The 18,987-nt window shown below is 42.0% G+C and overlaps 2 protein-coding genes and 1 non-coding gene across 3 annotated transcripts; 1 reads left to right on the forward strand and 2 right to left on the reverse strand.

Moving 5' to 3' along the window:
• Positions 1–2,456: 2,456 nt before the first annotated feature.
• Positions 2,457–3,625, reverse strand: K441DRAFT_677406 (uncharacterized protein; the record flags this gene model as incomplete). Its single annotated transcript, XM_067651063.1, has 2 exons — positions 2,457–2,512; positions 2,569–3,625. 2 exons carry the CDS (start codon positions 3,623–3,625, stop codon positions 2,457–2,459), a joined length of 1,113 nt encoding a protein of 370 aa, XP_067504050.1.
• A 1,648-nt stretch (positions 3,626–5,273) lies between these two features.
• K441DRAFT_705568 (GMC oxidoreductase) lies at positions 5,274–7,778 on the reverse strand. The gene is made up of 9 exons (XM_067653605.1): positions 7,583–7,778; positions 7,279–7,533; positions 7,128–7,225; positions 6,994–7,073; positions 6,861–6,936; positions 6,600–6,813; positions 5,843–6,546; positions 5,630–5,790; positions 5,274–5,577 (listed from the first exon to the last, which is right to left on the reverse strand). The coding sequence occupies exons 1-9, from the start codon at positions 7,614–7,616 to the stop codon at positions 5,502–5,504; spliced, it is 1,698 nt and encodes a 565-aa protein (XP_067504051.1). The 5' UTR covers positions 7,617–7,778; the 3' UTR covers positions 5,274–5,501.
• Positions 7,779–8,536: 758 nt separating this feature from the next.
• Positions 8,537–8,612, forward strand: K441DRAFT_t17. Its single transcript has one exon. It is a non-coding gene; the product is annotated as a tRNA-Arg (tRNA).
• The last annotated feature ends 10,375 nt before the right edge of the window (positions 8,613–18,987 follow it).

Here is an 18,987-nt window from a genome sequence, read left to right on the forward strand (position 1 = left end):
TCAATTGAGTACATTTCCTCTTTGCTCATAGCGGTATCTAGAGATTCTGGGCAACTATCGACCTCGTATAAGCCGGAACATTAATTGCGCTACGGGGGGGTACAGAAGGCGTGATGTTGTGAGGGTTTGTAGTCCAACTCCGTCCTTGCCTACCGCGCTCCATCCTTTCATTTTTCGTCAGAAGTCTTGAACCTTTTCTCTCCCTCAACCCGAGCTGCCAAATCTACTGCCGGTCTCTCTCAGCCAACGTGATGGGTCAAGATGGACTTAGCTGGATACAGGGTAACTTCAATCTGGGGTCTCGTTGGGCAAAGGAGCCAAATTGCGATCATCGAATTTCTTACTCTCCAGAATTTGGCCTGAGGTAGGGATGCACGCTGCGAGGTCCATTTTCATATTCAGGGAGCATTCAACAAACTTTATAAAGCGGACACCGATAGTGGCACGGCTTTGGTGCGTGTGTCTCTATCTGTCGACTCTCGTCATATGAACGAGGTTACAACTATCGAACTTGTTCGCCAAGAAACAGAGACGCCGGTCCCGAGATCATTGCATCTGATGAGCCGGATCATAGTGACCCTGGTTTGGAATGGATGCTTGTGGAGCTGATGCCCGGCCAACCTTTACGCAAGAGGTGGAAGAAATTTCCCATGCGCGCCAAGGAGAATTTGATCAAGCAACTTGTGGGTTACTAGGTCGAATTGTTGCAGGGAAATTTAAAGGGATCGGGAACATGTATAAAACTTAAAAGGAAGAGGTTGAACCTATAGATAAGTTGAAGACAGGCTCCGGCTCGAGCGACACACCAAAGTTGGCCAGCTGCGACGAAGTGCCGTCCGCTTTGGAGTGATCGTATTACACCTAACGTTTCTCGAATGCTAAGTCGAAATAGCCCCCACTGGCTTCATGCTCGGCTGACATTTATTCTCAATGACTAGGATTCCATCCTGAAAAGTTCCAACAGTTGGGATGAAGTTGAGGGCGCGGAGATGCGAAGAGTATTGCTTGAAGGTTGCTCTAAATCCTACCTCACATCTTTCCACCCGGAGAAAATGAATCCACTATCCTTTCCCACAAGGGTTTGTCAATGTAGCATATATTGGTTGACGAAGCGGGCAGGATTACTGCTGTTATTGATTAGGAATGTCTCCGTGCTACTATTGTGGTGAGCCTGCTAGATTCAGGCACTACTTGAAGGGCGCAATCGAGATGACCTTGTACGGAGGATTACGCTGCAGATTGACTGGATGATGAGGATGAAGACGAAGCTGCGCCAGATACTCTCGAGAATGAGGGTATTGATAGCTATTATTGGGAGTACTTGTTGGAGTACAAACAGACAATTATAGCACCTGTTGTTAACTGAGATGGGATAACGGCAGCCGGGCTGCGTAGAAGAGCTGCAGCAGAGTGCATCGAAGGCCAACTCTGAGCATTCAGCCGATCTTTCCGATAATGGCTTCTATTTCAAGCTAATTTAGGAATGATCGAATGGATATAATAGTATAGAGACCTGGAGCTTGAGCAAACAGATACTCGAGTAAATCAAGCATTTCCGTAAATGTTATGATTAAGTTGTGTATCTGAAGCCTAATAAACTACGGAAGAGATCCAAAGCTTCGGCACACTCCCAATTCTACAAGCCCATGGCCTAATAAACTACGGAAGAGATCCAAAGCTTCGGCACACTCCCAATTCTACAAGCCCATGGCCTAATAAACTACGGAAGAGATCCAAAGCTTCGGCACACTCCCAATTCTACAAGCCCATGCAATGTAGTCTGGTCTAGGATCATATTGCATTTGTGCGAACATGGGTCTCGAATGCTCTCTTCAAACCCTCAATACATGAATGGCTGAACTGTCCTCGATGCTCGCCATTTTCTCTTGGGCTCATCATATCCAAGACATATGGATATACCAAGGGGTATGTTAATTATGACGTCTTCATAAATTGATATTACAAATACGGGTGGGATGATTGCTTGGATAGTGAGAGGTTCTTGGTGTTGAGGGGCTTGCAGCATTACTGTCACGGGATCGCTGGATGGCCTGCAATGCGCCATTCGAATTTCGACCGAGGGGACGGATTTCACGGAGGCAGATATGAACACTTTGGTACAATTTCAATTGGTTTCAGAAGAAGTCTTGTTCTTCTAGCCATGGCTTCGTTTTTCACGGGCCTCATTTAATTCTGTCTGTCCCGAGACACTCGTTCCCGTCGCGTCCTCCATTCCAGCACATTCCGTTCAACATTCATTAACATCTGTCAGCCACGAAGCCGTTTCGTAGCCTATCCTACGCTCATCCTGCGCTGGAAACCAAAAACGCCGCCCGGGAGGTGGTGTTTATCCAACGGCCTCAAAATGCATGTCGAAAACATAACGCCTGTCTCATGATACAAATAAAAGTTAAGCTTTGAAATATTTTGTACATCGTCAACGAGCATCATTGATGCTAATGTCGTGAGGAATGGCGTGTGTTTCTCGTTCGCCGATCTGAGCTTGCGCTACCTAAAAGAAGGTTAGTTATGCTGGTATTCAAGCACTGCGTTCAGCAGAAGACCTACTTGTGCTTGTGTAATCGCTATACGAATAACTCGATACAGTATTGCTCTTCTCATCATGGCGTCGATCGTGCCGCCTCTTCAAGCCAAGAGCAATAGCCAGTCCGCCTAACAATGCTCCAATTCCCAACGCGTTGCCGAATCTGCCGCCTGTTCTTGCAGGTGAAGCTGGCCGTGACGGGCGGTTTCCGTACCAGCGACGTCCACCAGTTCCGCTGCTGTGGTGGTGCTCTTCGATATATGTCTCCTCGTGCACGCGTCTTCTGTTCCTGCCGAGGCCAAAGATGGCCAAGACAGTATCGAATATAGCTCTAGCACAGCAGAAGAGACAAAGGAGAGTGAGCAGAAGGATTCCGGCTAACACTCCGATGACAATTCCGGCAATTGCTCCGCCACTGAGGCCGTTACCGCCAGTTTGTTGAGAAGATGTGATCGTAGCATTGGCGCCGGTCGCGATGGGAGTCTGGAAGGGAACGGTCGTCGTTGGGGTGCCAGTGGCTGTGACCACTATCAGCGTAGAGCTCGTGGGACGTAAGGGTGCGGATGGGGCGAGTGTACTGTAATATACTCCTCCTGAACTCCCTCCTCCTGCATACGCGCATGTCCCGGACGTCAAGCAGTAGTATCCGCTGTCACAGCAGATGCTGCCGCAAGGCGACTGGTTGTACTGAGAGCAGCTTGCCGCAGTTGGAGTGGCTGCGACTGATACTCCGACATACGAGCTATAGACAGCTGTCCGAGTAACGTAATTGGTTTCAACCCATGTGGAGGTGTAGTATACCCAGCCGCCAGCGTTTGCAGTTGCTGCAGCAGTCACTGGTCCGCCGCACTGGGCTTGGTTGTGCGAGTCTGTGTAGCACGATTGACCTACGGCACAGCAAAGCTGACCGTAGTAACCACAGGGGTTTGCGCACCGCGCTTCGAGGTGCTCCGACTCTGTGCTGTTCTGTAGGTCGCTGAACGCTTCGATTGGGTACGGCTTTGCGACGGAGAGTGATGCAAACGAAAGGAGAAGCGCAGCGGACGTTAAAAGAGTGGAAGGAGCTTCGAGGAACCTCATGCTGGCCGTTGGAGGTCGTCAATTGGCCCAAGAGAGGGGTAAATAGTGTGCGAAGAGACTCGTAGGAGGATATTCTTATCGGTGTTCGGGAGATATATCGTGGTTGTTGATGCGGGGTGGATTCGGTTCGGTTCTGCAGCTTCCTGCCTCGACAGCTTTACAAGCAATTCAAGGGTTGAGAGCAAAGTCAGTTCTGAACGAGCGAAATAGAGTAGGAGATATGCACGAGGAATGTAGGTAGGAGAGGGAAGGATATGCAAAATGTGTAGGAGGCTGGGAGTACTAGCCACTCTTTCCAGCAGAACCCAACCACCCAATCCCTATTACCAAACGGCTTTGGCGCTTGATGACACTGTCGAGTTGAGGATTCGTATCGATGATGCCAATTACAATTCTGTTTCGGAGGAATTCTGAGATGAGAGAAAGGTAAAGATGCTTAGCCCAGTCGCAGCTTCGTGTCAATAACTAAATACCAAGGCGTCGCGACGAGCAACCACAACCGAGCGCCTTCAAAGTGCGCACGAAGCATCATCAGCCTCATCTCCACAATCCGCCAATTGTCCAATCGCTTCTAAAATTCGAATTTATTGCTGATGATTTTCATCGAGAACTAGTCGGCAACTCTTTCGTTTGGCCTGCCGACAACCCCACAGCACATGCATCCCCGACAATTCTTAAGCAACCATGTATCCCTTGCACAAATAAGGTACTATATTTTGTGGCCCGTGCACGACAACAAGAACATTAAACGAGTATGGGCAGCCAAATCTTCCACCCCATATCGACAACAAGGACCGTCGAATACCACTGTACAAGGACAGCCCTTGTTGGCAGGAACACGTCAATCGACTTAGCACCCTTGATCGAGGCTCTATATATAATCTCCACCAGAAATACAATATTCGTGGCTTCATTCGAAATCTTTGGTTACATGGCAGAACAACTTACCGCCTGCGCGTGCAGCTTATTGATTGGTGCGCACGGTGCACATTCTATCTATCTGTGCAAGGGATAATTATGCAAGCGAGCGCTATACTGCAATATACGAGCCTAATTACTAGGATCGTAAGTTTTATCACTAGTTACAGGCGAGACGCGCATCTAGCAGATGTGAGGACGCCTTCAACACATCTTCCTTACTACACGGCGGAGGAAACCGAAATATAACCATATATGAATCACTTAAGATTTTCTTAGTATCTACTATCCCTTAACCCGCCGAGTTGCGTCCATCCGTTATCGATAAGGATTTAGCCAATCAGATCAATTGGATTAAATTGCCATGCTCAGGGATATGAGACTGGTGATCCACTAAATATCATATAAAACAATCTATATAGCTTATTCCTTAGAGACGAGTCGCCCAATATGAAGTAGCCAACACTCGTCCTTTCTGCAGAACGGAATCTGATATATTTTACACCTAAAATGCTTCCTTGGCACTCACAGAGGCCTCTTCCACCGTCCGACGGGTGTAGCTCTGTATAATTGTTCGCCCACTCTACTAGCTTATCTACGATCTTATCCGTGAAGAATTGACCAAATATAGTAAACGGATCGCTTCGATTAAGGGTAGGAGGTAGATTTGGGGTGCCATGGTCGTCGAAATCGGGCAGCTCCTATGGCTCCGGGGTTGGTTTTTTAGCTACCCGATTTGGTCGAACGTTATATTGAGTCGGCTGAGCAAAGTCTATATCATTAGAAGTACGATTAGAAGGCATGGCTGATGGTAATGTATTGATCAAATCTATGTAGGCTATACGCGTAGTTTTGATTCTGGCGTTCCGCACGAACCATCTACCAGATGGACGCCAGCGGGTTAAGGGATATTTTCGTATATCTATTAACTATGCACATCGCTCTGAATCTTCTTTCATCAAAGTTCGTATTCTGCAATGATGGTGTCAGCAGCCTTTTGGCCTATCAGGTACGCCGTAGTTTGGGTGTGATTGCTACCATGAAAGTTAGCGACACCATTTCTTCAACGAGCCCCGTACGACTTACTTCGGAGTGAGTGGAGAGACACTCATGTCAACCACCCGCAGGCCTTCCATTCCATACACTCGGAAATCAGGACTAACGCATGCACTAGAATCCTCCGGTTTGCCCATTTTGACGGTTCCATTAGCGTGCAACCCTGTTCTCAGCGCCTCTTTCATGAATTCCTAAAGGTAATCAGAGCCAAAGTTACTAGAAGTATAGAACAGTGCAGCGTACCTGGATATCCTCGTCGGATGTACTTGCCGGGCCGAGAATGAAACGCTTAAAGTATTTCTTCAAATCGCTCTCTTGCACGTAGGTCACTGCCTCACGAATTGTCTCTAGCATTGCCTTTCTGTCAAAAGGATGTTCCATGTACTTCGGATCAATGACCGGGGCATCGCGAGGATCAGTAGAGCGCAAAGTAACTTCACCTTGCGATTGCGGGTTCATGAGAAACGCCACAAAGGTCAAGAATGCACTATCCGCAGCTAGTTGGAACCCTGGTAGAGCCAAGGGCGCATTTCCGAGAATTTCGTATGACGGAACCGTTGGTTTGGAGAGATATTCCTGCAAGTCTTTATCCAAGGCTTTGAACTCGGCTGAGTCTTCTAAGCGTGGGAGTTTTGGGAATCCTCCAAACAGCGTTGAATTATGGAGTGTGAAAGGGCCTGTCTGATCCTTAAGCCACTGTTCCTGAGCTTGCGCTATTCCAGCAGTATCGCTTTCGAACGCGTGCTTATCCGTCAAACTTGGATCGACTTCCATAGGCAGGAATACTAGCAAGTGATCCCGTAAATTCTTACCAACTCCGGGAAGATCGTGTACAACATTAATGTTGTGAGCAGCAAGTTCATCTGCTGGCCCAATACCATTCAGCAGGAGAAGTTTTGGTGAGTCGAGGGCTCCGGCACTGATGATAACGTCCTTCTTAGACATAGCTACAGATGCAGGGGTAAGCAATATACACTAAAGACATAATTATGAGTGTTACCTTGACGACCATCTGCTAATTCCACACCAAGAACCTTTTTGCCGTCTAGTATGAATCGTGAGACGGTCGCATTTGACCAAATTGTAAGGTTGTTGGGTGCATTCAAAAGATGGGCTGTGGCACTTGTTGTACGTCCATCGCGACCATAAGAGCTTGGGAAGATACCTACGCCAACTGGATCACCAGAATTCAAATCGAGATTACGTGGTCCCATCTATATACTATTAGCGCAGGATTCAACGAAAGACTCTGCAAGCTTACACCAAACTTATCCATGGCATCCAACGCAACTGCGGTTCCTTTCTCTAAGACCAGTGGAAGGGAAACATTGACCAAACTATATATATGAGCCTTTTGTAACTTGGTCAAACAATGTCTGTTCTTAGGGGCTTACCCTCTCTGTCCATGCTCTGAGGGAGATGGATTCGCGTATTGAGAATACGAGCTTGCAGCTGCCATGTCGTAATTCTCAATCTGATGAATCTTTTGTTAGTATTACCCCTTCCATCTTTGTTTGTTTTAAAGTACCCGTTTAAACAACTCCTTGGTATTCTCCCACCTCCAACTATCATCTCCCACTAGCTCACCCCATCTATTGTAGTCTTCTCCTGATCCGTACACGTATACTAGGTATCTTTAGTAATATATGCATCGCTATCTGCGTCTCTTGCCCACATACCCATAAAGTTCAGAACCGAACTTCCACCTAAAGCCTTCCCCCTTGGATATTGAATGCTGCGATTATTTAACAAAGGCTGGTTGGTAGTTGAATAGCCGTGATCCAGGTCAGGACGCGTGAAGGCATTCATAAATCGGTAGAACGGCGGGCGGACGGTTTTCCCTACAGGCTCTCCACCGACCTCGACAAGGAGAACTGACGGGCGAGTAGGAGCATTGGCAAGGTGGTTTGCGAGGAGGCAGCCTGAAGTTCCACCTAGAGAAATCATTAGATTCTATACCGAATATAACAGAGGTTAACAAACCTCCCGCAATGATGAAATCAAACTCAGAAGGCATAATCTATGTAGTGCTCAGCAAGTAGAGTTGGAGATCAACTTCCTTCGTAATCGATGTAAAGGTGTCAAGGTAAAGGTAACTGAGGCAAGCTTGATGTGCAGTATATAATGTGGTCCACGTTACCTCACTGGCGCCACATCACATTTATCTCTTGCACAGACCTGCGGAGGATAAATTATCCTATCTAGTCAGGCGGATAATAATCCTATCCGAGGATAGCCCGGATATCGGATAATATCCGGATAATATCTGGATAAAGCTTGGCATCTGTAAAATTTTAACTAAACTGGATAAAGGAGAGCCGATATATGATTTAAAGAAATAGAAATATATTTACTGAGGCTCTGCACGAAGCTCTGCACGAAGCTCTGCACGAAGCCCTGCGTATGGAGACTCTGCACGAAGCTCCGCATGAAGCTCTGCGTATGGAGACTCTGCACGAGGCTCTGTATGAAGCTCTGCATACGGAGGCTCTGCATGAAGCTCTACGGAGGCTCTGCACGAGGCTCTTTACGGAGGCTCTGCACGACGGCTCTGTGTACGACGGTTTTGCGTACGACGGCTCTACTACGGAGGCTCTATATAAAAGCTTTGTGCAGAGCTTCGTGTAGAGCTTTATATAATGCTTTTATATACGGAGGTAGCGGTCAAAAGTTCCTGGCACCCCCTGCCGTGGTGGTGTGCGCTAGCCTTTAGTGGCTTAGTGTGGCGTAAGCAGTGTGCGCCAAGCATTTACGCCACACAAAGCCACTAAAGGCTAGCGCACGCCACTACAAGAGGAGGCCCAGGGACTTTTGACCGCTACCTCCGTATATATATTTTGTTATTTTTATTTTCAAATAATCAGTTTTCTAGATCCACCTGGCCGTATGTTACCTTGTTCACATCGAATATGCAATACTGTAGCTTATTATCGAATAGGGTTGGCGCAATGGTAGCGCGTGCCCCTCCTAAATATTAAGGGCAAGGCTACAAGTACAAGTCTTGTATCGGTCGTGGCCTTTTTTTTTTATTTGCTGGGGGAATATCACATAGGAAATGGGGGGGGTTGGGTTTATAAAATTGCATACTGCTTAATTCTTTTTGCGCTTATATCTAATATTCTATTGCGGATGGTACTCTTATCCCATGCGCTGTTAAGAAGGTCGTTTAGTAAGCGAACCAACCAGATGATCTAGATTTGACGTAGTCTTGGCAAAATGATGCTGTATGTTTGATCAATCAATTATAACGCAATATCGTGATAATAAAGCTCGAATTTGATATATATTTATATTCGTCAGGTTAGACAAGATCGCTATAATATGCAGAGTTATTTAATATACAAGGACCCGATTCCGGGCATTTCTCAACTCCTAACATGGCGTAACCTCTCGATCGCCATTGCTGGAGCTATCGGAGGTGACGCTTCAGGGCTCTCAACGACCCTGGCTCAGAGTACCAACGACACTCTATTTAGCGGCCTTGCAGTCCTTGACTGGACTCACACAAGCAAAACTGTCTCCGATGTTGTCCACAAAGAGCAACTTTGTAACACACTCAGTCCGTACACGCGCGGGCCAGCGGAGTCCGGAGCTCGGCCAGTGTTGCGGGAGTGTTGAAATACGCCACGTCGCAAAATCTTACACTAGATGAACTTTAGCACTATACGCGTATACTCCATTAAAAAAGAAAATGGAGATCTGACTGCCAGTTTTGGAGGGTTCTGTTGCCGTTTTTAGAGGTCGCGTTGCTAAAACTCCCCGCCGCCCTAAGCCTCTTGCTTGCCGGTCTAACGTTAAGCCTCCCACTTACCTAGCCTGTGCCCCGTTTTACGGGCAGTTTATCCAGAAGTATCCCTTAGCACGTCAATTCGGGTCCAATTGTTATCGATAAGATCCAGCCAATCAATTGACCTGCATTTAACGCCCGTACTCAGGAATACGAAGCTTTTGATAGAGGCCAAACTCCATAGTATTTTAATATATAAGCTTATTCTTTGAAGTTGAGTCACTCAATATGAGGTTACTAGCACTTATCCTTTCTGCAGAAATTCTAGCACGATTAGAAGGCATTGCGGTAGGTATTTGTGCGTTTTTGAAAACGGTGTTCCCGCACGGACCACTTACTCGTTGGACCCTGACGTGCTAAGGGATAACCCTTCTACGCGCCTGGCGCTAAACCTATATACTCCATAGCTCCTACCTCTAATCCGTTTAACCTAGGCCCTATTTCTCTTATTCTTTACCCTCCTATCCTTATAAATTATAAATATTATAACTATTAGATACAAAGTGGCTAAAGTAGCTAAAGTGGCTAAAGTGGCCCCGGGCTAGCGTAAAGAAGTGTACATAAGCAGATCAGCGGATCCAGCTAAAATGACCCGGGGCTAGCCCCGGGCTAGCTCCTGCCACTTTCCCGTTTTCCTGACGTAGCCTACTAAATTAGTAACTTCGTCTAGCTAAATATAAGAAATCTAAACACAAAACAACCTGTTAAGAAGCTTAATTAGAAGAACGCTAGCCCTTATAAGGTTAAGAAGGTTATCTCCTCCCACGCCTACCAATTAAAGCTCCCTAATATGGTTAAAATCCACCCCATATTCTATATATCAGTCCTCCACCCTACTACTCCTATATTAAACGCCCTACCCAGATAAATATAAGACCCTCCCCTACCAGTTAAAGTGGATGGTAAGAATGAGTGCTTTATTAAAAGAATTAATAATATTAAGTATAATAAACAGAAATGCTAATATATATATCTTATAAAATAGAGAGGCTTTACTAAGCCCTTATAGGAACCCGTTAACTCTATAGGACTTATATAAGCCGCAGAAAACTTTTATAAACTCCACCTAGAACTACTATAGCCCTATCTTACAGAAGCTTAAGTTTAAAAGGGGGGTACTATTATGGGACACCCCCATAACACCTTATATACGTTTACCTATTTTTACTAACTTAGCAACTAAAGACTAACTATAAGACGGCAATCTAATAGTAATCTGCGGCAATCTAATAGCAACCTACTACATTCTGCTATATTCTACTAAGTTCTACTAAGTTCTACTAAATCCTACTAAGTTTTACTAGGACTACTACCTAAATCCTATTCTGCTTTATATATATATTAACTAAGTAACTAAGTCCACAATATATACCCTTTCTTCCTATTTTNCTACCTTCTTTCCTTATATAACGTCTTAACCTCCTTATACAGTTTATATATATAGCTTAATAATATCTACCTTGCTATATATTATCGCCGCTTATACTTTATTACGGCACTAGTAGAAACTAGTAAATTGTAGCTAATAGATATTGGTAGATTATAGCGGATAGTTATAGATAGTCGTAGATAGTTATAGACAGTTTTATACAGTTCTAAATAGTTGCCGTCACGTAACTAGAGGATTGTATATAACGTTAAGCGGCGCCACCCTTCGTCTTTCTTTAGCTTTAGATCTTCGTTTATAGACTGCCAATCGTATAGGCTTACGCGTCCCTTTTACCGTGCTCGTGCCTTAATTAACTAAGTCGCTAATATTATCTAAAGCTTAACTACCTCTTCTTTCTAAGAAGGAACTTAAAAATATTTATGGATTATAAATAAGAATAGAATATAGAAGTAGACCTAAAAACTATTATTAGAACTTAAAGAATAAAACAAAACTAGAAGAATAAAAAAGAATAATAAGATTTATAAAATACGCATAGACCAGAACCCCTATAGAATCCTATTAAAAGTTACCCTAATAACTATACCATAATGCTAAGAAATACAGCAGCCGGTAAAGTAGCTGTAGGACTATTAAATGCCTTTAATAGTAAAATAGTAACTAACTTAAACTCCTAGGTGGAGCTTATAGCAGCTAATACTAAAATTAAATAACTTTAAGAGCTGCTTAAAGTTAGAAAAACCCCTATACCTAATAAAGAGGTATTAAATACCTAGAGACTTACTATAGTCCTTAAAGCTCTAGCCTAATATATAGTATTAGTATTATTACGGTCTATAAAGGTTGCGGACCCCCTATTACTTATAAATAGAACTAACCCTATATTTAATAATTAGAAGCTTTAATTATAGGATAAGCTTAAAGTTAATATGGACTACTTTCCTACTACTTAGGCTAAAATGGCCTATGTCTTTAGCCGTACTAGCGGGGATATATAGACGCACCTATGTCCTTAGTACGTATAGAAATTAGTAAATCCCTTCCTCTTTAATAAAGAGATAATTATTTACCTATCTTCTATTTATAAGGACCCCTTTAAAGTATAAAATACCTAACTTAATTATAAAAGCCTAAATATAAAAACAATAGAGACCTTCTTAGCCTTTTAGACCCACTTTCTGCACCTAGCTAGCTAGGCTTAAATTCCCTAAAAAGATTTAATGCTAAACCTATTTAATAAGCTTACCCTAGACCTATAGCAAGCTATATTACTAGTTTTTACTACTATATAGATGCTAAAGGAACTTATAGATTAGTGCTTGGCTATTAACTAAGGCCTTTACTAAATTAAGGTATACGCTAAACGGTATAAAGCTAGAAACCCTTTAAATTAAACTATAAGCAATATAAGAACGGCCCGCAATACCCTAGCACGATCGGTAGCCCCTATAGCACCGCCTATATAGCCTACTGCTAATTTAGCAGCTAGCCGTATAGCTAGTCCTACTATAAGTTAAGTGAATGCTTGGCTTATATATAGTAACCCCTATATATAGGCCCTTAGTAATTAAGGAGCTTACTTCTTTTATAGTTAGAAAGGTTACTATATAAAGGATTACCAGTTCCGGGTTGCAAAGGAAATGGCAATAGAAGGCAGGGGGGCGAGCAACGGGTGCCCCCTAATGACTCTATAGCAGTAGAGTAAAGTTTGCGATACTAGCGCGTCCGTAGGCTTGTTACGGCAGCAGTGGTTCCCAAGGAGGTCAAAAAGTAAGGTAGTAGGAGCACCACAGGTGACTCGCAGGCGCCCCGCAGGCGAGTCCCAAAAGGCGGGGAGATGGATCACGGGGTTTTCTCAAATAGAGTTTTCTCCCCACATGTATATAAGGAGTAGTCCGCGTGGGCCCAATAGGGATCCGAATCGGACGTTAAGCAATGAATTATTATATAAAGGATTACCTAACGGGCGTAAAAGCGGACAAGGTTCTGTTAATCTAGGAAGATAGTATAAAGTTAGAAAAAGAGGAACCCTAGAGGAAAACTCCTCTTTAGGGTTAAAAGGGATTAATATATTATATGTTAATCTAGGTTAGCTAGTTAGTAGAAAAAGCTACACCATCCCTTATATTTTATTCCGTAATAGATACTAAGTTTTAACCTTTACTTTAGCTAACTCTAGAGTAAATATCTTTACCTTAATAGATACCTAGTATGCCGTAAAGCTAGCTAACTTTTTAAATATATTTATTAAAGAACTGCCTAAACTAATTCCTATCTATAGGTATAATGGGCGGATAGGGCTACTTATTATAACTATTATATAAATTTACCTCTGTGTTAATAGACGAAGGTAATATAATATCCCCTTTTTTATTACGGACCTAGGTAGCTACAATATAATCTTAAGGTAAAAATAGCTAGCCTATTATAAGAGGCCAGTTTAACCGGAATATATAATTATCTAATTAATAGTGTAGAATAAGAGTTACAGGTAAGTAGAAGATAAGTTAAGGTAGAACGATCTTTACATATAAAGGATAAATGCTTTCTAACCTCTTTTATTTAGAGACTAATCGCTAGCTCTTCTTTAGAGGAGATCTAGCTCCCTATATAATCCTTTTAAAACGCTAGTAAAACCCTTCGCCCCTTATTTATCTAACCGTATCTCTTAGGACGTAGATAGAATATAGATAGGATATAAATAAAACCTCCTACTGTCTTATCTAATATATACCTTCTAGGGGATTCTGTTACAATTGCCTCCCCTTTAAGGGTTTTAGTCCTTTAAGACTTCGCCTCTACTAAGCTTTTATAGAGTTCTAGCTAAAACTACTAGGGAAGATTCTTACTAGAAAGGTACTCTATAATACGGCTTATAGCTAGTTCTTTATAAGCATAGAACCTTACTTTATTTTTAGCTCTTCCACTTTTCTTCCGCTTTTCTTCCACTATAGCTCCTTATAATGCCTTTATAATAGAACTAAAATAATAATAAGGGCTCGATGAAATCGGCCTTTGCACCTCCACGTGGTGGAGCCCAGGAACCTAGCAGCTACTATTAATGTTCTATTTGGATTGTGTTAATAGACTACCAGAGCAAACGCAGAGACGTGTGTACGGCTACGCAGCGCCTGCGCAGCGACGTGGTGGTAGTGGTGTGAAATTTTTTTCGCTAGGGGGTGAGCCCCAGCAAAAGTTTGAACATAGCTACCACGTCTCTAATATATACGTTCAGTCATTTAAATCGACAAGTATTATCCTCCGGCGTACCCCCTCCCTCCTATAAATACTATAAACACTATATAGCACCCGCACATATATGCATACAATCCGCGCCCTAAGCGTAGCAGAGGCCCCCTATTTTAATATTACCCGGCAACCTAGGTATCTAGTTAATAGGGACTGGTCCCCCCTAAATACTAGAGTGTCCTCCTATACCTCACGAATAGGTATAAGGGCCTAGGTTTGGGCCCTAGGGTAAAAGCGATACTAAGTCATATACACCCCGTTGTAGAAACCCTTTAATAAAGGAATGGATAAGAGACCTTAGTATATAGGCCCGGGCGGAACGCAAAAGCGTTATCATTATCAGGAGATATTTATAGGAGACTTGGAAAAGGAGCTAGGGATAGGTATATAACTTTATATAGGCAATATATAGACGTGGCAAAAATGGTTTAAATAGTAGACGGGGTAAGATAGGTATTTTAGACACTTTTATAGAGTCTTAAAGCAGTAACCTAACGGTGTTTTTCCTCTTATTAATGTAGTACGGATGCTATCTAGAAGTATTACCTCTTATATTTCCCCTAGAGGTTTTTTATATACCTAAAAAAATGGGGTTTTTCTCAGATAAGGAGGTTTTTCCTATAGGAATTAGTCTGTGTGGACCTATTAGGGGGACTAGGTCGGACGGTAAATTAAATCTATTATTAATAGAACTAAAATAATAATAATAATAATTGGATAGGATTTACCTTTCTTATTATAAGAGTTTGTTATAAGTTAATCTAGAGGTTATCCTATGCAATGTATCTATAAGCTACTATCCCTATTTACCTAAAATAGGTTCTAATAATAACGTCTTAATTTTAATTTCTTCTAGTTTATAAGCTGTTGTCTCTTATACGTCTTTTTATTAATAACACCATTCGTCTCGTCTTTTAGTAGACTGTTTTTACTATATCTTAGCTTTTAGCTTCTATATCTCTAGCTATCCTTTTATAGCTGCTCTATTCTCTTTTTATAATATATTTATAAGTAATAAGATACCTATTTATCTCTATTAATAATACTAACTTTTTATAGTATTCTCTTATAATATCTTATAGTCGTACTGCGCGTCCTTTAACCGGCAGCGGTGTTATTTCGGTGCCACCCTAGACCACCTCTGTTACTCCTATAGTAATCTCTCTAAAGTGCTACCGTTATTGCGTTTACGTACTTATACTAAACCTATTTTATACCTATAAGATGCCTTATTCTAGTAAAAACAAATCTAAGTATTTTTATTGCTGTAGTAGGAGAAAGACCTACGTTCTAGTATTTTCCATTCTGTCTTATTCTAAATTTTACTAATTATATTAGATCCCCGCTATCTATATATATAAGACTTATAAGCTCTATTACGCTATTTAGGATTTCCGCCTATATTTAAATAGCGATAGACGGGGATAAAAGGTATCTACCCTTACATAGGCTCTTTAATTTAAGGTCGCCACTATTTATACACCCCCTAAATGATACACGTACACCCCCCAATTAATACGCATACACCCCCTACCTTATTTGGTTTAGATGCTTCCTTATTAAGTTAGATGCTTCCTCATTAAGTTAGAATATCACGTGCGTTTGATTTGTTTGCGCGTGCATCGCGAAAATCAAAGTGCGCGCTATGTAAGTTTTATAACTGCAACCTCACGATTAAGTCTTGATTTTAGTTATAGCATAAGTAGTAGAGTCTAAATTTGGATCGCGCCTGAGTTAATTAATTCATTGCGCAGTGCTTTGTGAGGCGTCGCGCAAACTGATTTAGGTGCTGCTACCTCTGCTTCGCGCCCACGCCTGCGCCCACGCCCGCGCCCACGCCTGCGCCCGGTGGGACCTAAATCAACACCTCTGCTTCGCATTTAAGAGCCTGCAATTGTAGAGCGTCGCCGCGGTCGGCCAATTAACTCTATAACTAGCTCTACAATTGCCAATCGCGTCGACAGATTAATTCGTAGAGAGCCCTCAGCATTTGAGCGAAATACTATGGACTCGCACTTTGATTTTCGTGATGTAGGCGCAAACAAATCAAACGCACGTGATATTCTAACTTAATAAGGAAGCATCTAACTTGATGAGGAAGCATCTAAACTAAATAAGGTAGGGGGTGTATGCGTATCAATTGGGGGGTGTATCCCATTCTTGGGCAACGATTTCTTGCACTTTTCGTATATGCACGCCTCTTAAGCCAATCTAAGGCTCTATACCGTATATAGCTTAGTGTTGAAGCCTTGGTCAGTGCGATTGCTCGGCGGTAGGGGTATAGGCGCCTCATGCGCCTCTGACGCTCGAATATTGCGGTGAGCAGCAGCGACGTGGCTAGGAGCCTGTATAGAATATTTAGTAGTATAGTTGATTAAAAAGCTTTAATATTATTGCTGCCTATTTGATTAAACCCTTAGCGAGATATCGTTCTTATGCCGCCTAGAAAACGTCGTGCGTCTTTAGCTCCGAAGCCTCCTACGGCCCTAAAAGCTTTAAAAGCTCTAAGGCCTACAAAGCCTCTAAAAGCACCTCAAGTATAGGAGTCTTATTTACAATCCTTTTAAGCAACGCAGTATATACACGATAGCTTGGCGGTAGTAGTTGTACAGCCTTTAGAGGCTTTGGTGGCTCCAGTACTTGTGCAGCAGGTAGCGGCGCTAAGTAAGGATATTTAAGAGGCTCGGCCGAGTACCTAGGTGGAGGATATTGAGGACGAAGTAGGAGCTATTTTTGAGGCCTATGGTGAGACCGCCAAGGATAAGGTAGATGAGGTGGATGAGACTGAATTACCAGAGCTATTAGCTGAAGAAGTTGTAAGAATAGACCTTCCTACCGTTCCTACTACATGGGAGCCTATGGCTGCCGTTTCTGAACTAAATCTTAAAGTTGTTAACCTTCCTAAGGAGCTAATATTCGCTGCTTGGCGTGTTGGTGAGCCTATTTACGGCTTTAGCGCGGGCGTTAAATCTGTTAATCTTTCTGCTTAAAATGAGGATACTAAGCGCTCTGCTTACTATATACTAGCAGATTAGATTGGTATAACGTCTGGTAGGTGTAAATCTAAATAGGACCTACCGATTTAAGTGTTTCTACTATTCTTTAGCATTAGTGTATTTAAGAAGCTTGCTATTAACACAAACCTTTATGCAGCCTTCTAAAACGCCGGTGGATATTACTAATTAGGACGACACGCTGGTAGACGATTATAGGTATAGAAGGAGACCTCTGCTGGCGAGTTGATGATTTAGGTAAGACTTATTATCTATATAGGCGTCTTTAAAGCTCCTTAAGTATAAGACTTTTGGGCAACAGATCTTGAATATTCTTAGCACCCAATTAGCTTATTTATGGGCTAAAAAAGATGGGAGTAACTTAAGCGCTTTTTTTATATATCACCGCCTCTACTAAAAGGCGTTAAACGCCAGATCTTTGAGAAAATTAAGCCGTTAACAACTCCTCTAGGTAAGGTATTTAAGAAGTACGTTATACCTAAATCTATAGTTAGTTTTAATAAAATAATAGTAAGGTTTACTAGACGATTTATGGCTATAATTAAATTGCCTAGTAAGCTAGTACCTAAAGGCTTTAAAATAATAAGTCTTTATTAATACGGATATTACTATAGCTTTATATTTACCTTATCTGGTTACTTTTTTAGGCTTCCTTCTTAAACAGATTACCAAGATATCGTCCTCTTAAAGACCTCTAAGTGCGTCCTCTACCTTACCTAGCAGCTTTCTCTCCAGGCCCGTTAATTCTGCCTATTTTTAGATAACTACTTTACAAATATTCCATTACTTTAGGTGCTTTGACGACTTAGAATTGCTGCAGCTGGCACGGTTTAATTAAACTTAAAGGACTATTTAAAGGTGCATAAAAGGGCCAATAAAAGGAAGGTAAGGCTGCCGTTTAATTTTATTATAGAAATAGTCGTTAGCGCAGCTGATTTAGTGCTTTTAATTATGTAGCAGGATAAGAATTTAGTATAGTTTTTAACGATAGCTTACTTATGCGGCGATAAGGATGTTAATGAAGTTAATTAGCGCCAGCCGCGAGTATATAATTCCTTTCTTAAGAAGCTAGTAGCTAATATTTAGGGCAATAATTTAATTAAGAAGTTAACGCTTCCTAGGCTCTCTATTGACTATAATAATTAGATAGGCGGTGTTAATATCTATAATTAACTTTAAAGCTACTATACTACCCAGATTACCACTATGCGCACCTAGATACCCTTATTCTTCTAGGCGCTTAATATGGCTATAATTAACGCCTATATTATTAGCAAGAAGATCTTCTAAACATTAAGCAAGCCCTTCCTTTAAACCCATCGCCGCTTCCGCGTATAATTGGCATAAAACCTTGTTATTATGGGCAGTTAGCAGATAGGCATAAATGAGGAAGATACTAAGCGTCTTCTTTGTTTAATATTACTAAATTATAGGTAATATAAACCTAGTTAGTATAAACCTAGTATTGGGCCTAGTTATAAAAATACTAGAACAAATTAAAAAAGCACTTATATTACTGCCAAAACCCTACTACTTATAATTCAACAGTATAAAACGCAAACTTACCGCTATATTAAGAGCTATATAAAGAAGGAAGGCTATAAGAGCTTACTAATGTATTAGATGTGTAGATGGAAGTACACAAGGAAGCTTATAGTAAAGATAAGGCGAACAGTATACAAATGCGAGGTTTGTAGGCTTCCTCTATACCTATAGTACTTTAACGACTTTTATTTAGTAGGCAATAATTAGGTAACTATTTTTAATCCTTTACTTCCTTACGCCTAATATTGAGACTCTAAAGCTAACTAAGCTTTACTACAGCGTCTATCCTTAAGCCCTTCTCTACTGCCTTTAAACGCGCCTTTATACTAAACAATTGCTAATTAAACTATTTAATCACCTGTAGCATCTAATCTATTTTATTTGACGTATACAACACGTCCTC

Source organism: Cenococcum geophilum (assembly GCF_001692895.1).
Source record: "Cenococcum geophilum 1.58 unplaced genomic scaffold K441scaffold_21, whole genome shotgun sequence".
NCBI lineage: Eukaryota > Fungi > Ascomycota > Dothideomycetes > Gloniales > Gloniaceae > Cenococcum > Cenococcum geophilum.

Excerpts from the sequence above, each read along its gene's own strand:
- K441DRAFT_705568 (XM_067653605.1), bottom strand. The coding sequence starts at position 7,616 with ATGCCTTCTGAGTTTGATTTCATCATTGCGGGAG. Across the intron at positions 7,074-7,127 it reads CCAAGGAGTTGTTTAAACGG|ATTGAGAATTACGACATGGC; the intron begins GTACTTTAAAAC and ends AAGATTCATCAG. Across the intron at positions 5,578-5,629 it reads GTCTCTCCACTCACTCCGAA|CAATCACACCCAAACTACGG; the intron begins GTAAGTCGTACG and ends CTTTCATGGTAG.